The sequence below is a fragment of the Phodopus roborovskii genome, unplaced genomic scaffold, assembly GCF_943737965.1.
Source record: "Phodopus roborovskii unplaced genomic scaffold, PHOROB, whole genome shotgun sequence".
Lineage (NCBI taxonomy): Eukaryota > Metazoa > Chordata > Mammalia > Rodentia > Cricetidae > Phodopus > Phodopus roborovskii.
In genome coordinates, this window is record NW_026125444.1 from 15,455,738 (window position 1) to 15,476,173 (window position 20,436).

The 20,436-nt window shown below is 42.5% G+C and overlaps 1 protein-coding gene across 2 annotated transcripts in view; it reads right to left on the reverse strand.

Annotated features, from left to right (window-relative positions):
- Tnpo3 (transportin 3) overlaps positions 1 to 15,864 on the reverse strand; it is a 65,840-nt gene extending 49,976 nt beyond the window's left edge. The window contains exons 1-2 of one of the 2 annotated variants that reach the window (XM_051175816.1): positions 15,365 to 15,864; positions 6,515 to 6,673 (exon numbers count right to left, since the gene is read on the reverse strand). Coding sequence is in view for 1 of the 2 variants with exons in the window: in XM_051175815.1 (XP_051031772.1) it covers positions 15,365 to 15,484 (120 nt within the window). In the remaining variant the exon portion in view is untranslated. The remainder of the gene's footprint in view (positions 1 to 6,514; positions 6,674 to 15,364) is intronic. The other variant, XM_051175815.1, reaches the window with a different exon arrangement.
- Between the last annotated feature and the right edge of the window lie 4,572 nt (positions 15,865 to 20,436).

Here is a 20,436-nt window from a genome sequence, read left to right on the forward strand (position 1 = left end):
ATCCCAGCACGCTGGAGGCAGAGGCAGGTGAACCTCTGTGAGTTCAAGTCCAGCTGGTCTACAGAGCCAGTTCCAGGACAGGTTTCAAAGCTACACAGAGAAACCCTGCCCTGAAAAACCTAAATAAATAAATAAGGGGACCTCTCAGAAGGGGGTGGGGAGCAAGAAATCCGCCAGCTTGCTTGGTGGCAGCTCATGAGGGGACAAGGTCAACAATCTTCTGGATGTTCTGTCAAACTGACAGCATAGAGAATACACAGGAAGATGGAAGCGCAGTCTGTGACGTCATCTCCCAGGTTTTGATGAGACAGCCTTAGATGTAAGAAAGGAGTGAAGGGGAATTTTGCTATCTCTCTATCATCAAATATGGAATTAAACATTCCCATTAAGGCAGCAAACAAAAGCCAATGGAAAAAATGACTTTCTTTCCCACCGCTGACAGCTCTATATAGTTATTCTTTAGTTCCTCTTGTCTTTCTCCCTTTTTTCCCCCTTGGTGACTGACCAGCAAATTCTGCTAGTTTCCTTCTTTTCTAATTTTTTGTTTTTCTACTTCTGCCTGCAATCTCCGTATTTGTCTATCCTGTGAACCGGGTCGCCCTTGGCGAGCAATGCAGTCAGTGCACATGGAGATAAAAACAAGGAGCAGCATGCCTGCGAACACGGTGTTCATTCACTGGCCTATCCCTGCACTCCCACCCATCACAAAGGAAGCACTCAAGAGCCAGAGAGAGACCTGGAAGAGGCTTTGCAGGATGGATTCAGGGGAGCACTCATAAACTTCCTTTGTAAAGTCTTTGTATGTCATTGTTCCTGCCACAATGAATCCCTTTCCAAAATCAGTGTGAACCTTTCCTGCAGGCTGGGGAGTCTCATTGCTTTCCCGATGGTTCATGCACACATTGCATCTGGGCCTGCAGTAAAAAGTATTCTGGTTGGCATACTGCAAAGCCAACCTTAAGGACCTTTGGCAAAGCACTTTGTGTCCTGCTTACTCCCCCACATCCAGAGACTTGTGTTTCTCCTCAGCACTCAGTTTTTGCAACTTGAATTCCAAGGCTCCACTAAAAGGAATGAATGATCATGGCCACTGGGCCATGCTTGTCTTTAACTCTTTTACCCTTTACCAATCAATCCTTTGTTTTTCTTTTTAACGTAGTCTTTTCATTTACCAGGTGGACCATTGGTTTTGAAGTAAAAATTAAGTGTTTATTTGACACTTCGATCTCTCTGTCATTCCAAACATTCTGTGTAGCCTTGGCTAGCCTCAAACTCAAGGGATGTGCCTGTCTCTGAGTGCTGGGATTAAAGGTGTGTGCCACCACTGCCTTTTGACCTTCAGTTTCTTATAATCGCCACGTCTCACAGCCACATCTCCTATCTATAATGGGCCAAATCATTTCCCCCCATCTTTCAGCAGAGGCCCTTCAAGTATTATTTCTGCATCTCAAGTGGAATATACACTTCCTTCAACATGGATGATATCATCATCTTCAAAAGCATGTTGGAAAAATCCCATTATAGGCACTAATAGGAGATTAAAAAAAAAAAAAAAAAAAAGGCATTCACCAAGCCTTCCCGTTGTGAGCTCCTTTCACAAGGCCAGCAATATCCACTGCATTTAGGAAAGCAGGAATCTTTGTTTACTGGTTTACCATACTGGCAAAGTGGAACTTTTCATCTGGCACAGGAACTCTATTCTCACTGGGGTAAATGACACAGAATGGGAAGTTTTCTGCTGAAGCCTGACTATTGGTTAACATATTGAAAAAGGTAGACTTCCCAACATTTGGCAATCCAACAATACCCACTTTCAGTGAGGTTCCAAATCTTCCAATGGTTGGGGATGGTTTAATTCCATTTCCTATTTCCGGCCATCGTGCTGAGGGTGAACGATTGCATGGGGTCCCAGGATACAGACTGATTACACTGGCAGCTAGAGGTATTGAGGAAGGTGGGTTGGTTTGGTTTTTTGAGCCCAAGACTCTGTAGCTCAAGCTGGTCTTGAACTCATGGAAATCCATCTGTCTTAGTCTCTCAAATACTGGGGCTAGGGGCATGAACCACGGCATCCAGCTTAATTATCTGTATTTCTGATTTAACTATATCTACCTCTTTAAAAGTACAGATTTAAAAAATAAGGAAAGGGGCAGGAGAGATGTCTCGGTAGTTAAAAGCACTGACTGCTCTTCCAGAGGACCTGGGATCGATTCCTAGCACCACACTGATGCTCACAACTATGTGTACTCCAGTCTTGGGGGAATCTGATACCTTCAAGAAAAATACCAATACACAAATAAAAATAAACAAAAATGAAGAGAACTAAAACAAAAATTAAGTTGTCTTGGGCAAATTGGTAAAGAAATTTATTTTTCCAGAACCTGTAATACTGAAATTTGCTTTGTTGTTTTTTTTTTTTAATATGCTTTGGATACAGGTATGGTGGTATACATGCCTTTAATACTAGTGCTTGTGAGACTGAGGCAAGAGAAGGGACCATTCCAGATGGCCTGACAACTTAGTAAGACCTTGTATCAAAATGTAATTTAAAAAAGAGGAAGGGTAAAATGGCCTGAGATCATTCTCCAGAATCCACATCAAGACAGAGAGAACTGATCTTACAAAGCTGTTGTCTGGTTTTCCATACATGCATTATAATACACACCTGCACTTACATTCTACACACACACATACACACACAGCTGGAAAAATGGCCCATCAGTAAAGAGCATAGGCTGCTCTTCCAGAGGAGCTGGATTCGGTACTCAGCACCAACATGGCAGCTCCCAACTATCTGTGACTCCAGTTCCAGGAGATCTGATACCTTCTTCAGGCCTCTGGGTATCAGGCACACACATGATGTACATATATACATGCAAGAGAAACCTAAAATAAAAAACAAAATGCAATCTCTTGTTTAAAAAAAACAAAACATTTTTTTAAAGATGTTTTGGTAAGCAGGGCAATGTGACACATGGCTTTAATCCATGTGTCCATGTGAGGCAGTCAGGAGGATCTCTATGAGTTCCAGGACAGTTTGCCAGGACAGCCAGAGCTATACAGAGAAAATCCTATCTCTCTCTCTCTCTCTCTCTCTCTCTCTCTCTCTCTCTCTCTCTCTCTCTCTCTCTCACACACACACACACACACACACACACACACACACACACACACACACGAGACAGCCAGAACTATACAGAGAAAATCCTATCACACACACACAAAGAAAAAATAAAGTCTTGGTGTATTTAAAAAGACCTACATCACACAAGGGTTGGTGGCTCATACCTGCAATCCCAGCAGTGGATGGAGAGGCTGAGACAAAGGACTGCTGCAAGTTCAAGCCCAGACAGTGCAAGATAGCAAAGCCTTCACTTGTTAGCTTTTTAAAAACTTAAAATCAGGAGTAAATCTCTATTCAGTACAGTACTGAAAATTCTAATCAGCACAATTAAGCAAGAAAAAGAAATAAAAGCCATCCAAATTGGAAGAGTAAAATGACCTTTGTTTGATCTTTGCTTGAGATGACATGACCTTACATTAGAAAACCCTCAAAGTCCTTCATGTGCACAGACAAAGAGTAGACTTAGCTAGGGATTTAGCTCAGGTGGGAGAATATTTGCCTAGCACATGTGAAAAACTGAATGTGGTCCTCAATGCTGGATAAAATATATAATGTATGATAGTACACGTCTAGATTCTCATGAGTATGAGGCCAGCCTGAACTACACAAGACCCTGCCTCAAGAGTTCCTATCACTACCAAAAAGAGACATGGTGTAAACAGAAGGAAATCATCTAGGAAGCAAGCATGGTAGTATTTTCAGTTATCAGGGAAGCTGGAGTAGGAGGTCTGCTTAAGCCCAGGGGTTGGAGATCAGCTAGACTACATTTAAAAAAAAAAAAAAAAAAAAAAAAAATTAAATCTGTGACTGATCAAATTAGGGAAGTCTTTATATTAGAATCTACCATCATATTAAATGTCTTGAGAATGACGGCGGATTTTAAGAATGTTCTTGTTTTTACAAGACATATATCATAATGTTTAAGGAATACAACAATAAAGTCTGAAGTTTTCTCCACAAGGGACAGAGTGGAGAGAACAAACCAAAGGGTGAGAGATTCTTTTAGGGTAAAAAAAGTATTCCAAAACCAACTGTGATGATACAGGCACAACTCTATAAATACATTAAAACTGCTGCACTCACTGTAAGTGATTTTCTGTGAATGAATTTCACCAAACTTACTTTAAAAAAAAAAAACAAGAACAAAAACATTGTATTATACATTCAAGACTGCACAGTATATAAAAGTAAATTATCTTTTGGTTTTTTTTTTTTAATTAAAAGAATTTCAACTTTATCTGCAGAGAGTGGATGACTTCAGGTCACAACTCTTACACAAGTTGATACACGCACACTACAAAAGCTTCAGAAATTTTCCAGATAGTCCATTAAAAATGCCACTATGAGGGATGAGGATCCATCTCAGTGGTTAGAGAGTTGGAAACACAAAGTTCAATCTTCACCCCATCCCCCAAAAATCTTACATACAACAATCGACTAACCACAGACAAAGGGGGAAAGTTAGCAAGGCCCTGAGAACACAGTACCTCCTGAGTCTGAGATTAAATGTTTTCGTAACTATACCCAGCTTCTATGACACTTCCTAGTTTTCCCAAACATGCAGCACATGCTTTCCTAGCTATGCAAGACATTTAACTACATTAAGAATAACTATCAGCTGGGCGTTGGTGGTGCAAGCCTTTAGTCCCAGCGCACAGGAGGCAGAGGCAGGTGGATCTCTGTGAGTTTGAGGCCAGCCTGATCTACAGAGCTAGTTCCAGGACAGGCTCCAAAACAATACAGAGAAACCCTGTCTCAAGGAACAAAACAAAACAAACAAACAAAAAAGAATAACTATCAAAACAATTTTAAAATGTGTAAAGAGAGAAAGGGGAACAAAGGAAACAAATCAGTTCTTTACAGATAGAGAAAAGCGGGAAGATGAGAAATTCTTTTCAACCTGATGTGTGTGCTCATGACTGCAAGCGCAGCACTGTTATGGTGCCTATGTGGGAGTCAGACTTCAGGTGTAGATCTTCACCTTCCGTGTTGAGACAGGGTTTACCTGCTTACCACAGTGCAGCCCAGGCTAGCTGGCCCACAAGCTTTGGGAATTTTTGTCTCTGAATTTAAGGTCAGCCTGATCTATAGAGTGAGTTCCAGGACAACCAGGGCAGCAGAGAAACTGTCTCTAAAAGTAAACAAACAAAAAAAGCAGAGCACAACCAAAAGGAGAGAAGAGCTATTTTCTAATTCTAAGCACCTTTTTGCTTAATTTTAAGACACAGACAGTGCCTGCCTTTGTAGCCCAGGCTGGTCGTAGGCTTATGACCATCTGCTGGGATTTCAGGTGTGAGCCACCATGCCCATCTAGCCTTTTATCGTTGCCTTGTATACTACTTGACTGTACCTCTCCTTCCTAGTATTTGTCTTTTGGGGTAAGACTATAAGAATCACTTGTAAAATAACTAGGCAAAATGATAACCAAAAGCTACTAAACGCCAAGGGTGATGCTGCATTCCTGTCCTCCCGGTGTTAGTAGACAGGAAGTGTGGAAGAGAAACCGAGACCTTAAGAGCATCCTGAGCCACATAGGAGTTCTATGCCAACCTAGGTACTATGAGACCCTGTTTCAAAAAACCAAAAAATTACTAATTGTTAGTTTAAAAAATAAGCCTCCCTGGGCTATACAGAGATTCTGTACAACTTTGAAAGTCTGTCTCAAACTACAAAGTAAGGAAAGATCTGGGGACAGGCAATGGTGGTACAAGCCTTTAATCCCATCACTTGAGAGGCAGAGGCAGGTGGAGATCTGCGAGTTCCAGGGCAACCAAGGCTACACAGAGAAATCCTATCTGGAAAAATTAAAAGAAAGAAAAAAAAAAAAAATTGGGGGAAATATAGCTCAGTGGTAAAGTGCTTGCCTATCATGCATGAGGTCCTAGGTTCAATCCCCAGTGCTGGGGGATTGGGGATTTAGATATTGGGGATATAGCTCAGTTGTAGAGCATTTGCCTAGCATGTGTGTGAGGTCCTGAGTTCAAACTCAGCATCTGGGGCTGGAAAGGTGCCTCAGAGGTTAAGAGCACCAGCTGTTCTTCCAGAAGTCCTGAGTTCAATTCCCAGCAACCCACATAGTGGCTCAAACCCAGCATCTAACCCCTCTCCTCCAAAAAAATCCTCTACTCATAATAATCCTGCCAATACTAAATATTAAGAAGCAGTAACTTATCATTTCATTTTTTTGTTCTGCATTCTAGGACTGGGAGGAATTAGGACCTGTTGCTTTAAAACAGTAACAAGTTATTTTGTTTTGGTCACCAAGACAACCAAATTCTAACCCCATGGATGCTAGAGTACATTGCTCACCATTCCTCCTGCTAAGCTGCAGAAAGAAAGAGTAAAGGAGGATAAAGAGGACTCTTTACAAGGAGAGAATAAAGCACTTACACTTCAAGGACTTTCTAGCCACAGATGCCAGGTGCTACCCACTGAAATCCAGGCTTGGACTAAGCTCCACATTCTCAAAGGGCCATCTCAACCGAAGCCTGGGGCTCAGAGTCAGCAGGAGGAAGCTGCAGCTCCCACTAGCAGCACATTTCAAAGAGACTGCAACAAGAGAACATGTTCCATTTAAGGGCTAATTCCAATCTCCCTCTTGACACAGCAGCAGCAGCAGCCGAACAGACCTTTACATCAGTCTTTTCTTTCAAAGGATATTTCCACGACTCTGTGATGAATATGGGCATTCTATGGCCCTGCAATCCTTTCACTAGCATGCCTCAAGTCTTTCATTATACTTCACAGCATATCTGCAAAGTATGTGCCTTTCTTCTTTAACGATGCACTGTTGTTCCAGGACTCACTGGTATACCAACAGCTCTAAAACTGCCAAATCAACCAAAATCACTCAGCAGGCCTCAACAATGCAAACACATACCCAAACAGGAATGGCCAAAAGAGTCATTAGCTGCCAGGGTTTAGACTCAAATCAGGGCTGCTAATTAACCCAGCACAAAAACAAACAGATTTACTTGAAAATCCTTCAGAGAACCCAATATCTCTGACAAACAGAAATGAGTTTCTGGAAATATATTCAATGAGACGTGAAAAGTAACATAAAAGTATCTGGTTGTTGCATTTTTAAAGGAAAAACCAATCAATGGATGATAGATTTATTAAATGAGGGTTGCTAAGAAATACAGGTCAAATAATCTAAGTGATCTTAACTTCCTGTATCTATTAAGCTCATCAGAGCTGGGGCTGGAAAGAAGGCTCAACAGTTAAGAGCACTTACTCTTCAGAGAATATCGAAGTAGAAGAAAACGTGTGTCTAAAGCACAGCCCAGGTAACAGGGCTTCCTGAAAGCCAAAAATATAGAAACCTATGTACTTCATTCCTGCCACCTAAGTAAATTTATAATAATTCAAATATTTAATGAAATTTAAAATTTTTATAACATTTTTATTTATTGTGTGTGTGTGTTTAAATGCAAGTGTGCCATGACACATGAGTGAAGATCAGAGGTCAACTTGTGGGAGTCAGTTTCTCCTTCCTTTAGTTCCAGGGTCTGAACTCAGGTCATCAGGCTTGGCAGCAGGCACATCTCATTAGCAGAAGGGGTGTTTTTGTTTTGTTTTGAGACAGAAATTCCATTGTAGCCCCCAGTATCTGGAATTCACAACAGAGCCAAGGATGACTTTGAACTTTTTCAGAACTTCTTGCCTCCATATACCCAAAGATGTTACATGCACCACTACACCTGGTTTTATCCATTGCTGGAATCAGAACCCAGAGCTTCTTTGTACATGCTAGACAAGCACTCCACAACTGAGTTACACCTCCTACTCAACTGATGAAAGTTATTATGTATATTAACCATGATGATAAAATTGAGACTCAAACATTTTAAACTTATAAAAAAAAAAAAAAAAAATGTGTGGTCAGGCTATGATGGCACACACCTTCAATTCCAGAACTCAGGAGGCAGAGAAACAGGTAGATTCCTTTGAGTTCAAGGACAGTTTGAAAGGTCGAGAGAACTACAAGACTGCTCCCAACTAACAATCTCAGCTTCCGTGGAAAGGCTATCATAAATGCCCTTCCCGGAGAGTGAGATCAACAACTAACTTCTCCAAGGAGCCCTCAACTAATGCCTGTTGAAAATAGGAGCAAACACCCATACATAAACACTGAGTCGAACTAGAACCCAGAAACAGATGGAGAGGACAAGACCATGCGGTAGAAGTACATAGAGACAGCTTACCTGAACAAGGAGGAGCTAAGGGCCACTAGACTGATAGCTGGGAAGCCAGCATGGGACTGACTCAGGCCCCCCTGAATATGGGTCTCAGCCAGAAGGACTGAGCAGTCTAAGAGACCTCAGACAGTGGAGCCAGGATGTATCCCTGGTGCACAAAAGGACTTTGCAAACATATCCCCCATGGAGGGATAACTGCCTTATTCTAGAGACAGGAGAGAAGCCCTAGTCCCTACTTCACAGGACCTGTCACATCTGCATGACCCCAACTGGATGGCATTCCCCTACATATGGAATTGTGGTGGGGGGGATGGGAGGGGAGGGTGTTTAGAGTGCATGTGAGAGGGCAGAGAGGGTAAAAGGGAGGGAAGGATGGAGGGGAGGGAGGGAGGGAAGGAGAGGGAACTGGGATCGACATGTAAAATAATAAATTTAAAAAAAAATGCTTTGACTCCAAAAATTAACTTGAAGAATAAGTTACTGGGGAAAAGGATTTCTATTTTTGTTTCCACAGAAAATGAAAAGATGTGGATTCCTTCCAGACTAATGTGGTTTGATCAAGCCAGACCGCCTGAAACAGAGTACAAGCTGATCCTACATTCAAAACAGCTGGACAAAACAGCCCTACAGACTACAGCCAGGATATCTGAATCTTCTTCGAATCCCCCAAGACAGCGCCCCTTACCAGCAGGTAGTTTGGAAAGAACGACGCCCAAATTCCCAAATATTGTGTATAAATGTTTGTTTTCATTTAATTGGACTTTGTTATATAAAATTAAATAAAAAAAATTATAAAAAAAAAAAAAAAAAGAAAAGAAAAATCTGTGTAGCAGTGCCCTGGTCCAAGTGTTCTGGCATCTGTACTGAGCTGTCCTTGGGGTTCTGACCAGATATGTCCTCAGCTGAAGCCACTAAGAGCACCTCCTAAGCACATTCAATATATTCCCTTTTAAAAATGCCCTTCCCACCTCCTCTTCTCTCTCTCTCTCTCTCTCTCTCTCTGCTTCTCTGCCTCCTCCGCACGCCTCTATTTTCTCTTCTGTTGCCCACATCCCCAGAGGCCTGTTTCCCCCTCCTCCTTACCCATCCCTTTCCCCTGATTAAAAAAAAAAAAAAAAAAAAAAAAAAAAAAAAACCCTCCATGTGAGCTCTGTTGCATAGTGTCTTTCTCTCTCGAGAAGCTTTTTAATTATAATACCAAGACCAGGCAGACCAAAAATAAATGAACGAATCCAGGTAAGAATGAATAGCACCAGAAAACAGACAATCAAACCCACAGAAACACCATCACAAATTCACATACAGTCTCTAATACTCCAAAGCCATGTCTACCCTGACCAATTAATGTAATGGACTTATTTAAACTTGCATTCCATTTTAATTAAATAGCCATGCCTTGCTAATGGCTCCCATATGGAATGATGCAGGTAGATTAGGGAAATCTTAGGGTAGCTTTTCCTCTTCGTTGTTTACTTACATACTCAGTCTCTCTCAATAAGAAATGTATACTTATTCATTTATATTCATTAAGCTAATTGGCCCTCAGAAGTTGTAGTTTTTATTTTCTAAAAAGGCCTCCTTTCAAAATCAAGTTATGTTGATCGGAAGAATCACGGGATTCCAGGTGGCTCCCTTTGTGTGGCTGTGGGAAGCCATCACGTATACTGGTGAAGACTTTGCAGGGCAGCTGCTTTGGGGCCATCAGTCACTCTACATGGAAATCAAGGCAGAGGAAGCCTAAGTGGTGAAACTGGAACATAATCTATGACCTAAAGAAAAGCATTATGAAAAAGTCTGTGTATGACTATGCACGTGACAAGCACAGGTGCTAGCTACACCATGTAAGCAGAGACACTTGCTTACTATTTTGCCTCCAAAATAAAGTTCAGAAAGGAAAAGTACTAGAAAACCAGAAGCTGATAGCCATTGTCCATAACCTGACATGCCATGTAAGAAAATTTCCATTGACAAGTGACAAATCAGATCTTAAGGAATCCTTATGTGATAGTAGTTTGCACTAAATATTTAGAAAGCTCTGGTAACAAAGGCCGGCTCTGGCATGTTTAAGAGGGTCTCATGGCCAGGTTGGCTTCAAGTCAGTATGTAGCTGTCTTCTTGTCCCACCTCCCACGGGTTAGCTTTATAGGCATGCCCCACCACATTTGGTTTATGCAGAGCTATGGATCAAACCCATAGCGTCATGCATGCTAGACAAGAACTCTACCTGCTGGGCCATACCCCTAACCCTGAACTATAACTTCTAAGGTAACTTCTAGCCCACAGATTATCTATGTAAAAGAACCAACGTAAAACAACTAAGCAGCATAATTACTAGCTCTAGAAAGAGACAGTCTTTGTTCCCCAGAGCTTTCTAAATTGTCTACTAATTTTATATACACACTGTAGGTGGCCAAAGGAAATACTAAGTGTTCAGAACATGCAAGCTGCTATCACATAAGGAATCCTTAAGATCTGATTCAAAAATAACTTAGTTTCTTTTAAAACACCTAGGAGTTGTCAGTGCTATCTGCTTACCAGAGAATGTAACTATGGCTGCAGTGTTCCAAGAATTTTGGTGAAAAGTCTGTAAAGGTTCTTCAGAAAACACCAGTTTTAGCTAGACTGATAGAACACACCTGTAATCCCAGCACTTGTCCAGCAGAGGCAGGATAAGGAGTTGCAGAGGTTTCAAGGGCATCCTTGGCTATAAGAGACACTGTCTAAAAAAAAAAAAAAAAAAAAAAAAGAAGCAAAACTCCACACAACAAAAAAAATGGAAACAGGTAACACCAAAACCGTAGAAACTCTTGGGGTGGGGTGGGGGTGTTTTCAAGACAGTGTTTCACTGTGTAGCCCTGGCTGTCCTGAAACTCACTCTGTAGAACAAGGCTGGACTCAGTATCATAGAAACCTGCCAGCCACTGCCAGGACTATGAAACTATAGTCCAACATCACAAACTATCTTAATGGCTAGACCTAAAAACCAAAATCTGCCTGGGATAGGGTGAGCTCAGATGGAGAAAGCCAAAAATGAATCTTTTGGCTCAGAATTATAAACACCAAGTACAACTAAAGGCAGACACCCAGCTCTGTATAAGCAGTAGATAGCCCTAGATTTTCTCCCTGACTCTGAGCAGGTGGGACACTGATGGCCTAGCTTATAATTCCCAGGCAGAAAACTAGAGGACTCTGCTCAAAGTAAAAGTGCCGGGGGAGGGGGGGGATGGGATATGAGCAACATGAAGACAATAAGAGATGCCATAGGCAGCAGCCCATCCTGAAGCTGAGTCAGGAGAAACAGACTAGCCTAAACCACAAACTAAGATCTAGGCCAATCTGGACTATGTACCAAGATCCTGTCCCAACTACCACTCCCCTACTTCCCTATTTTCCCTACAAGCAGGTGGGGAAATTTAAGACGATTACTCACTATAATTCTAATAGGAAACAGAGACAGGAGGATCAAGAATTCAAAGACAACCTGGCTACAACAAGAAACTCTGCCCAAATCCCCCCCCCCCCAAAAAAAAGACCTAGAAACTACTCCTCAGTCAAGGAAACACCTAAAGAAAAAAAAAAAGTTCTGAGTTTGAACCCTAGAACCCACAATAAAAACAAATAAATAAAAAGTGAGGCACCAGTTTGTAATTCCAGCATGGGGGAGGTAGGGCTCTGCTAACCAACCATTCTAGTGCCAATCGGTGAGTTTTATGCCAATAAGACTTTCTCTCAAAGAAGATAGAAATCAGTTCCTGAAATGACACCCAACCCTGACCTCTAGGTCACTCACATGCACCTTCTCACACACAAACGTGCACACATAAGAGAAAGGGAGAATAAAAGAGGGTTAAGGAACCTTTCTCAATTACCAAATGAAGGGACAACCCAAGGAAATGCTATGAAATCCAGGAGTCAGTAGACCCAACAAAGAAGAAGGTAAAGGAAATTCCCTACTCCTGAACAGTAATTAGACAACAGAACCAAGAGAGGCTCTGTAAATGAAAAGTTCTCAGAAAGAAAAGAAACAAAAAACCCTTGCCAGTGTTAAAAAAAAAAAAAAACTCTATACTGCTGAATGGCTGATTAGAACTGATCATAGGAAGCTAGAAGGTTGCAGATACAGAGTCAAATTATCTTGGGCTATTTTTACCCCCCTCCCCATAGCATTCATTGCCCTCTGACCTTTAAGGTGTGTTCTTAGCAAACCACTAACTTCTATGAATCTAAAAGCTAAAAATGTCATCAGATAATACCTAAAGACTACTGTAGAGCCAATTGTGGTGGCACATGTCTTTAAATCCAGCATTGGGGAGGCAAAGGAAGGCAGATCTCTACAAATTCAGGGCCAGCTGGTATATATAACAAATTCCAGACCACTCAAAGCATGACAATGTCTCAAAAACAAAACTACAGAAACCCTACAAAACAAAACAACAACAACAAAAAAACTATAGCAGTTTGCTTCTTTCCTATAACCTGTTCATCCAATGTCCCACCAATGTATTCTGTAAATCCTTTAATTCCACTTTCCTTGTTATTTATTTCTTTGTGTGTGTGAGAGGGGGGGAGGGAGGGAGGGAGAGAGAGAGAGAGAGAGAGAGAGAGAGAGAGAGAGAGAGAGAGAGAGAGTTACACAGGAGGGGACATCCGATCCCCTGAAGCTTGAGGATAGCCAGTTGTGAGTTACCAGATAGATAGATAGATAGGTGCTGGGAAGCGAGCACTGATTCCCTAGGACAGTGAGCACTCCTACCCACTGAGTCATTATCTGCAGCCCCACTACCCTGTCCTATCACTAATACAATCTCACACAACCCCTTCCATAGTAGAACACATTGCAGGGCACCCTGAATTCATGCCTGTGGACCACGGTCACTCCTATTTGACTGAAGAATAAACTCTCACTGTCTTTGAGGTGAGGGCTATATTTGGGGTTGATAGATCTTAGGGGCAACAAGCCTTTTCCAGTCAACAAGGAAAACAGACGGCTATGAACATTTACGGCAGACATTTTATACTATGGACATTTGGGAGCAAATGACTTGATATACAGAAAACAAAACATATGCTTTAAAAAAAAGAGAAAAAATAAAATAAAATAAGGATATTGCTCACCAAGCATAAAACTTTAAAGTAAAACTTTTTAACTTTGAAAAGAAACTGAAATTACTTAAGATTTCAAAATAATAAAAACTCCACCATTGGGTTACTTGAAATTCTTGAGCCAGACAACAGTAAATAATGGACTGTGCTCGGAGAAGACTGTCTGAGTAAGTGATTTGGAGGTTACCTGAAAGGAAATAAAGAATCAAGAGGATGCTCAAGATGGGCAAATGAGAGAGCTTAGCCCATGAGGACACGTGCTGCCAAGCCTGACAACCTGGGATAGACCTCTAGCATCCACCAGTCAGAAGGAGAAAACTGACTTCCACAAGTGTGTCCACACACAGTAATTTAAACGCTGAAGTTGCCTGAATGATGACGTGTAACTGCTAATATTTTCTCACCCTTTTTCTACTATCTTTTCTGCTCCAGTAGGCTGTGTCTCCCCCCCCCCCCCCCCGCCCCAGACTAGGTCTCTCTACATAGCCCTGGCTGTCCTGAACTCATTACGTAAACCAGAGCTGACCTCGAACTCAGAGATCCTCCTGCCTCTGTCTCATGAGTGCTGGAATCAAAGGTGTGCTCCACCACACCTGGCAAAATCATATTTCTTTGTCTTCCCACTTGTAAACAAGGATTTGGGTCTCACATTTACACTCAACGATCAAAGTTAAAGTGGCAAATATTTTTAAAAATTATGTACTTGCATCCTAGGGGCTTATTTAACAGGAAAGAGCACTATCAAATATTAGTTATGAGTTAGAGAAGGGAGAGCAAACAAAAATATGCTTGTGACTATGAAATGCAAAAATAATGGGAGGGGACAAGTATGTTGGACTGGATCCGCAGCACCACACACGAAAAGAAAAATAAAGGCTAATGTTTAGTCTGTATGAGACTCCTCAGTTTTCAAAGAATTTCACGCTCATAGACTAAAACCTACACACGGTCAGTAAAATCGGCAGCTATACAAACTCATAAAAATAATACATAGCACAGCAGGATGGTGGTGGTGCCGGCCTTTAATCCTAGCACTCAAAAGGCAGAGGCAGGAGGATCTCCGAGTTAGAGGCCAGCCTGATCTACAAAGTGACTTCCCAGACAGCCAGGGCTACTCAGAGAAACCCTGCCTCGAAAAACCAAAATAAATACATAAAACAGCAAAAGTGAGGGAAAAATACAAAACGCGTGTCAAAAAAATTATATATACATGAGCTAAAAAGTTTAAACATGAGTAAACATAATAGATATAACATAAACACTCCACCACCTGTTCATATAATTATATGGGCTAATAAAAGCAGTTACGATACCCATCTTACAAATAAGAACCTGAAGGTGGAGGAAATAAGGTAAGAATCCAATATAAAACAACTCCCAAAGATTTCCTGAAACCATCAATTTTTCTTTATGTTATGTTGCACTCCAAAACAAGGGGGAAGAGAATCTAGAAGCCTGAGAAATTTCTAGAATAACATGAGTGAAAATCGGCAAGGAACACTGAGTGAGGCTGTGGGTAAGGCTACCAGCGGACTTGCCAGATGCGATGCAACCCTTTGGACATGGAAGGTGAGTCAAAAGCATCCTTTCATGGGAGGTGGGGAGGATGGGGTGCCATTAAGGGTGTTGAAGGAAGACAAAACAGAGAAGCACGGCCTAGCAAGAAAAAGGGGGGAGGGGGGCCTAGCTAGATCCATGCCACAAGCGAGATGTACAGAAATACAAATCGGATTCTACGGGATAGCGGAAGGGCCAATTCGTGGCCGATCGGTGTACAGGAGGCGTAGATGTGGCTGCTCAGCCCCACCCCACAGCAGCAGCTCCTTCGGAAAGAGGCTCTTCCGAGGCCAAGCGCCCGGCTCAGGCTCTCGGTTCAACCCTAGATCCCACCCGGCCCCAGCCCCGCGGCGCAGGGCAGCCTCTTCCCGCCGCTCACCGAACGTTGCAGCTCCCCAAGCCAAAACGAGGCGCGCTCCTTTCCGCTGGGATCCGGGTCGTGGTAAAGCGCCTGCACTGCCTGGTACACGAGCTGCAAGGTTGGCTTGGCTCCCTCCATGGTGGCGGCGGCAGCGGTGACAGCGACGACTCCGACACTTCTCCCAAGGCTTCCCTCTTGCTCCGCCTCTCACGCTTCCTCACTGCCTCGGCCACAGCCGCTCCCTGACTGGCGCCATCTCCTCCTTTCTGGCCGTTACCAGGGAAGGGGGGTTCCTCGTGGAAGTTGCCCCCTCGGAAACAGCGGATAGGTCGTTTCAGGTTCCTGGCTCCCTTTTGTCCCGTCTTCCTGCTAGAATCCAGACTCTCGAGTCCGGACGCGGGTCCTTGGCTCCTCACCTCCCGCCTTGCTCTCAGAGGCCTAGCTCCTCATGACACAAACCACGCTGCGAACCTGAGCAGAGCTCCACCACACCGGAAGCAGCCGCCCGCACACTTTCCGCACACTTCCGTCTGGTGCACTACAAACTGCCTCCTTCCCGGCACGCCTCCTCTTGCTTCCCGCCTCCTCCCGGAAGTGACCCTGCGGGACCGGGAGAACGGAAGGGATGGTATACAAGGTAGATGTCTACGTCTTTAACGTCTTACTCGAGCTTTAAGAACCGCTTGTGTCAAGTCCCTGACCAAGTCTTATCTCCTCGGCAATGAGTCCAAAGTCTTTGCTCCCGCTTCCTGCGTCTGCATCCCTCTCCAGGGAGCCCTTTCTGTCTCCTGTGGGCATTTAAGGAGCATCATCAGTTCAACTGTCTTCGAAGGGCCAACTCTCTGTAGTGTGCTGCAGAGCCAAAAGTCACGTAAGACATGGTTCCTACTGTTTCCCATTAGAAGCATCTAGCTACACTTAACCAAACCGGAAGCATGTGCCACACTGAATACATCCAGCATGAGCGCTCTCTCTCTCTCTCTCTCTCTCTCTCTCTCTCTCTCTCTCTCTCTCTCTCTCGCTCTCTCTCGCTCTCTCTCGCTCTCTCTCTCCTTAACATTCAAAAGGAATCTCCTGTTCTGTTTCAGGTTCTTATCCATCTATCTCTAGGGTCCTTAGCACATTGGGTGTGGCTTTTGTAATATACCTTTCTTCTCTATCAAAATAGAATACCCTGTCAGATTGTGTGGAGAGGGCCTGTAATCTCAGCTCTTGGAAGATGGAACCGTCACAGAACCATCAAGAGGAGTTCAAGACCTGTCTTTAAACAGATGGGACAGTGCTAGTGCACACTTTTGATCCCAGCACTTGGGAGACAAAAGCAGTCAGGCAGATCTCTGAGTTCGAGGCCAGCTTGGTCTACAGAGAGAGTTCCAGAAAAGCAGAGAAACCCTGTCTTGAGGGAAAAAGTTAAAGTAGATTAAATTTAAAATAAATAAAAAAACAAACAGACAAGCAAAAGCAAATCAATAGTCTAGCAATTCTCAGGTCACACACAAAGTAGTTTCCCAACATTGTTGTTGCACTAAAAATAACTGTTACTATCTAATCAATGTTGACAGTGTGTAAAGCATTATAGCTATAGATTAACAACCTTCTAAGACAAATCCTTGTTTATAAAAAAAAACTTTTCAAAGATTTATTTTTATGTGGATGAGGGTTGTACCTGCATTTGTGTGTATGTGCACCATGGTGCATGCCTGGTACTGGGTGAGTTACAGACAATTGTAAGCTGCCACATAGGGGCAGGGAACTGAATCTGGGTCTTCTACAAGAGTGGCAAATATGCCCCTAAAACTTTGTTCTTTTTCAAAACAGAGTTTCTCTCTGTAGTCCTGGCTGTCCTGCAACTAGCACTGAAGACCAGGTTAGCATCAAACTCTGAGATCTACCTCCCTTTGTCTCTGGATTGCTGGGATTATAGGCATGCACCACCACCACATGTGAAATCTCATTTTAAAAGAAGTGAATTTAAGGCTGTTATTGCTGGCTCAGACCTGTGATCCCAGTGTTTGGGAGGCAGAAACATGAGGCTTGCTGCAAGTTTGAAGCCACCAGGCTCTTCATAGTAAGTTTCAGGCAAGTCTGTGTTACATATTGACACTTTGTTTTTTGTTTCGTTTTGTTTTGTTTTTTGAGACAGAGTTTCTCTGTGTTGCTCTGGAGCCTGTCCTGGAACTATCTCTGTAGACCAGGCTGGTCTCGAAGTCACAGAGATCTGTCTGCCTCTGTCTCCTAAATGCTGGGATTAAAGGCGTGTGTCACCAATGCCCGGCTCTCAGAAAAAGGAAGAAATTAATTAATTAAAGGAGAGAATGAAGGTAATTTAGTTTGCCCAAGGCCACGAGGTTCTTAATGAAAATTGGAATTTGATTCAAGATCAGATTTGCTGCAAAACATTTCAAATAATAGAACTTCACATTCCTTTGTGGTGATGGCACTTCTGAATTGTTATTATCAAGAAATTTTAACTGCCAAGATGTGAAAAACAAAAAACAAACTTATAAGCCTTGATATAACTATTAGCAAAGAAAAGAAACTTAGTATTTCAGCTGCCTGACTCATTCAAGAAGAAAAGATTTGGTAAAGCCACCTTGGTCTCAACTCTCATTGAGTTTACAGTGAAATTGCAAACAAACAAACAAACACAAATACAAGTAATTCAATAGATAGTAAAAAGTTGTATGACTGTCCTTAAACAAAAGAATGGTGGTTGTAGTGACTTGAATAAGAATGGCTCCCATGGGATCCTATATGTGAATGCTTAGTCACCAAAGAGTAGAACTCTTCCATATAATTAGAAGGATTAGGAGGTGTAGCCTTGTTCAAGGAAGTGTGTCTGTCACTAGGCATGAGCTCTGAGGTTTTCATAGGCCGACACAGTTTCTGTCTTCCTCTCTCCTTCCCTGTGGAACAAGATGTAGCTCTCAGCTACTGCTCCATGAGTCTTGCCATGCTCCACTGTGATGATAATGAACTAGACCTCTGAAAGTGTAAGCAAGCCCCCAATTAAATGCTATCTTTTATAAGAGTTGCCTTGGTTGTGATGTCTTGTAACAGCAATAGAACAGCTTTAAAAAGGTCATAGGTAGGTCTTAAATATAAGAGTTAAAACTCTTGGACGAAAACAGGTGTTTCTTCATGACCATGTGTTATGCAATGGCTTCTTAGCTATGCTACCAAAACCAGTCAAAATAAAGGGAAAGTTCAGGGGCTGGACAGATGGCTCAGTGGTTAAGAACACTAGTTGCTCTTCCAGAGGACCCAGGTTCAATTCCTAGTACCCACATGAAAGCTTGCAACTGTCTGCAACTCCAGTTCCAGGAGATTCAACACCTTCACACCAATGCACATAAAATAAAGTCAAATAAATTTAAAAAGAAAAGGAAAAGTTCACTGCACTTCATGAAAACTAAAAATTTTAACACCCGACCCGGAGACATGGCTAGGCAGTTAAGAGCATGTGTTGCTCTTTCAGGGGATCTAAGTTCGTTTCTAGCACTCCTGTGGTGGTGCACAGGCACCTGTAACTCCAATTCCAAGACATTCTTCCTTTCTCCTCAAGCACCAGGTATGAACATGGTGCAGGCAAAACATGCACAAAGTAAAAATAAATAAGAGTTATTGAAACATGGGCTAGAGAGGTAGCTCAATTGGTGAAGAACACTCTAGCATGAACAAAGTTCTAGGTTTGAACATCCACACCACAGAAAACAATGTGGCGACACACATGTGTAGTCCCAGCACTGTAGAGTTAGAGACAAGAAGGTCAGAAGTTCATGGTCATTCTTGGACACTTAGTTAGTTAGAGGCCAGTCTAGAATGTATGAGATCCTGTCTTCAAAAAATGGAAAAAAGAAATGAAACACTCTAAATTGAAGGAGTCTGAGATGAACACCTAAAAATATTTTAAACTAATACCAGGCTGATAGATGCATAAGAAAATAAAGTAAAAAGTATTATTCCAGGCAAAGACAACAACTGTTAAAGTCTGTAGGAAAAAAGAGGAAAGTGTAATGTACAGTCTATAAACTGAGAAGTCCGCACCAGGTGAAAATAAAAAGACTTGATGAACCAAATGGCATTCATTTCAAAACAGAACAATACAAAACCACTACAAAGAACCCCAGGGAAATAGAAGAGAAAAAACATGCAAAGTTCAGGGACTGGACCCTGACTCCTTTGTCCCCCAAAGTCTTCAGTCTCCCATTGAGCTTTTTCTCTTTGGAAGCTTGACGACACAGAGGAAAGGAAAAACACTATTCTCTCACAAGATTCACTGTTTATTCCAGGATTTCATACAAGTTAGACAAGCACTCTAATGCTGAGCGACACACTTCTCTCAAGATTAATTTGTATAATTCATGTTACAGTCAATGTACTCACCCTTCACCTGCTTTTCTTCAGGGCATGGTAAGGGCCAAACTATAGCCCAACCCAGGCTCAGCCAATCACCTTCAGACAATCACAGTCACGTGGCTTTGCACACTGCTGGCATCTCCCTGCTACCCAGCCTGCTCTTGCTTCCTGAGAAATGGATGCTTAGATCCACTGATGACTCCCCTGTCCCCTAGCCCTCTGCCTAGTCTGCACTCAGGGTATACCTGCTCTGGTTCCATTCTGTGGATCTAGACCTTTGACCCTGTCACTCCCTTTGTTATTGTCCCCAGTCTTCTAGATTTCTCTACAGACTTTCTGATTTTCCTTTTCTCTCAGCGCCCAAACACTTCCCCTGCAGGACTCTAACTTCCATGACTGATCATTTCTATGTTTCTCTGTTATGCATTGCCACAGATGAGGGGTGGGCTTCTAAGAAATTCCATTGCTCAACTGCCTTTCTGGCTCCATTAAATTCAAAACTCCAGGGCAAGTTCTCAAGTCATTGCAACTACATGTGGGATGGCGGCCATGCCTTCATTTTGCTACAGAAGTTTCTCAGTGGGACAGATACTGGCATTTGGGGCAGAGCACTCGATCCTCATACAAGTCTGACCCAAATATTGCAGACTGTTACTAACATACCTCAGTTATGGTGACATCCAAATGCCTCTACTTGAGTCCTCTTCTATTTTTTTTTTTTTTTTATGCTG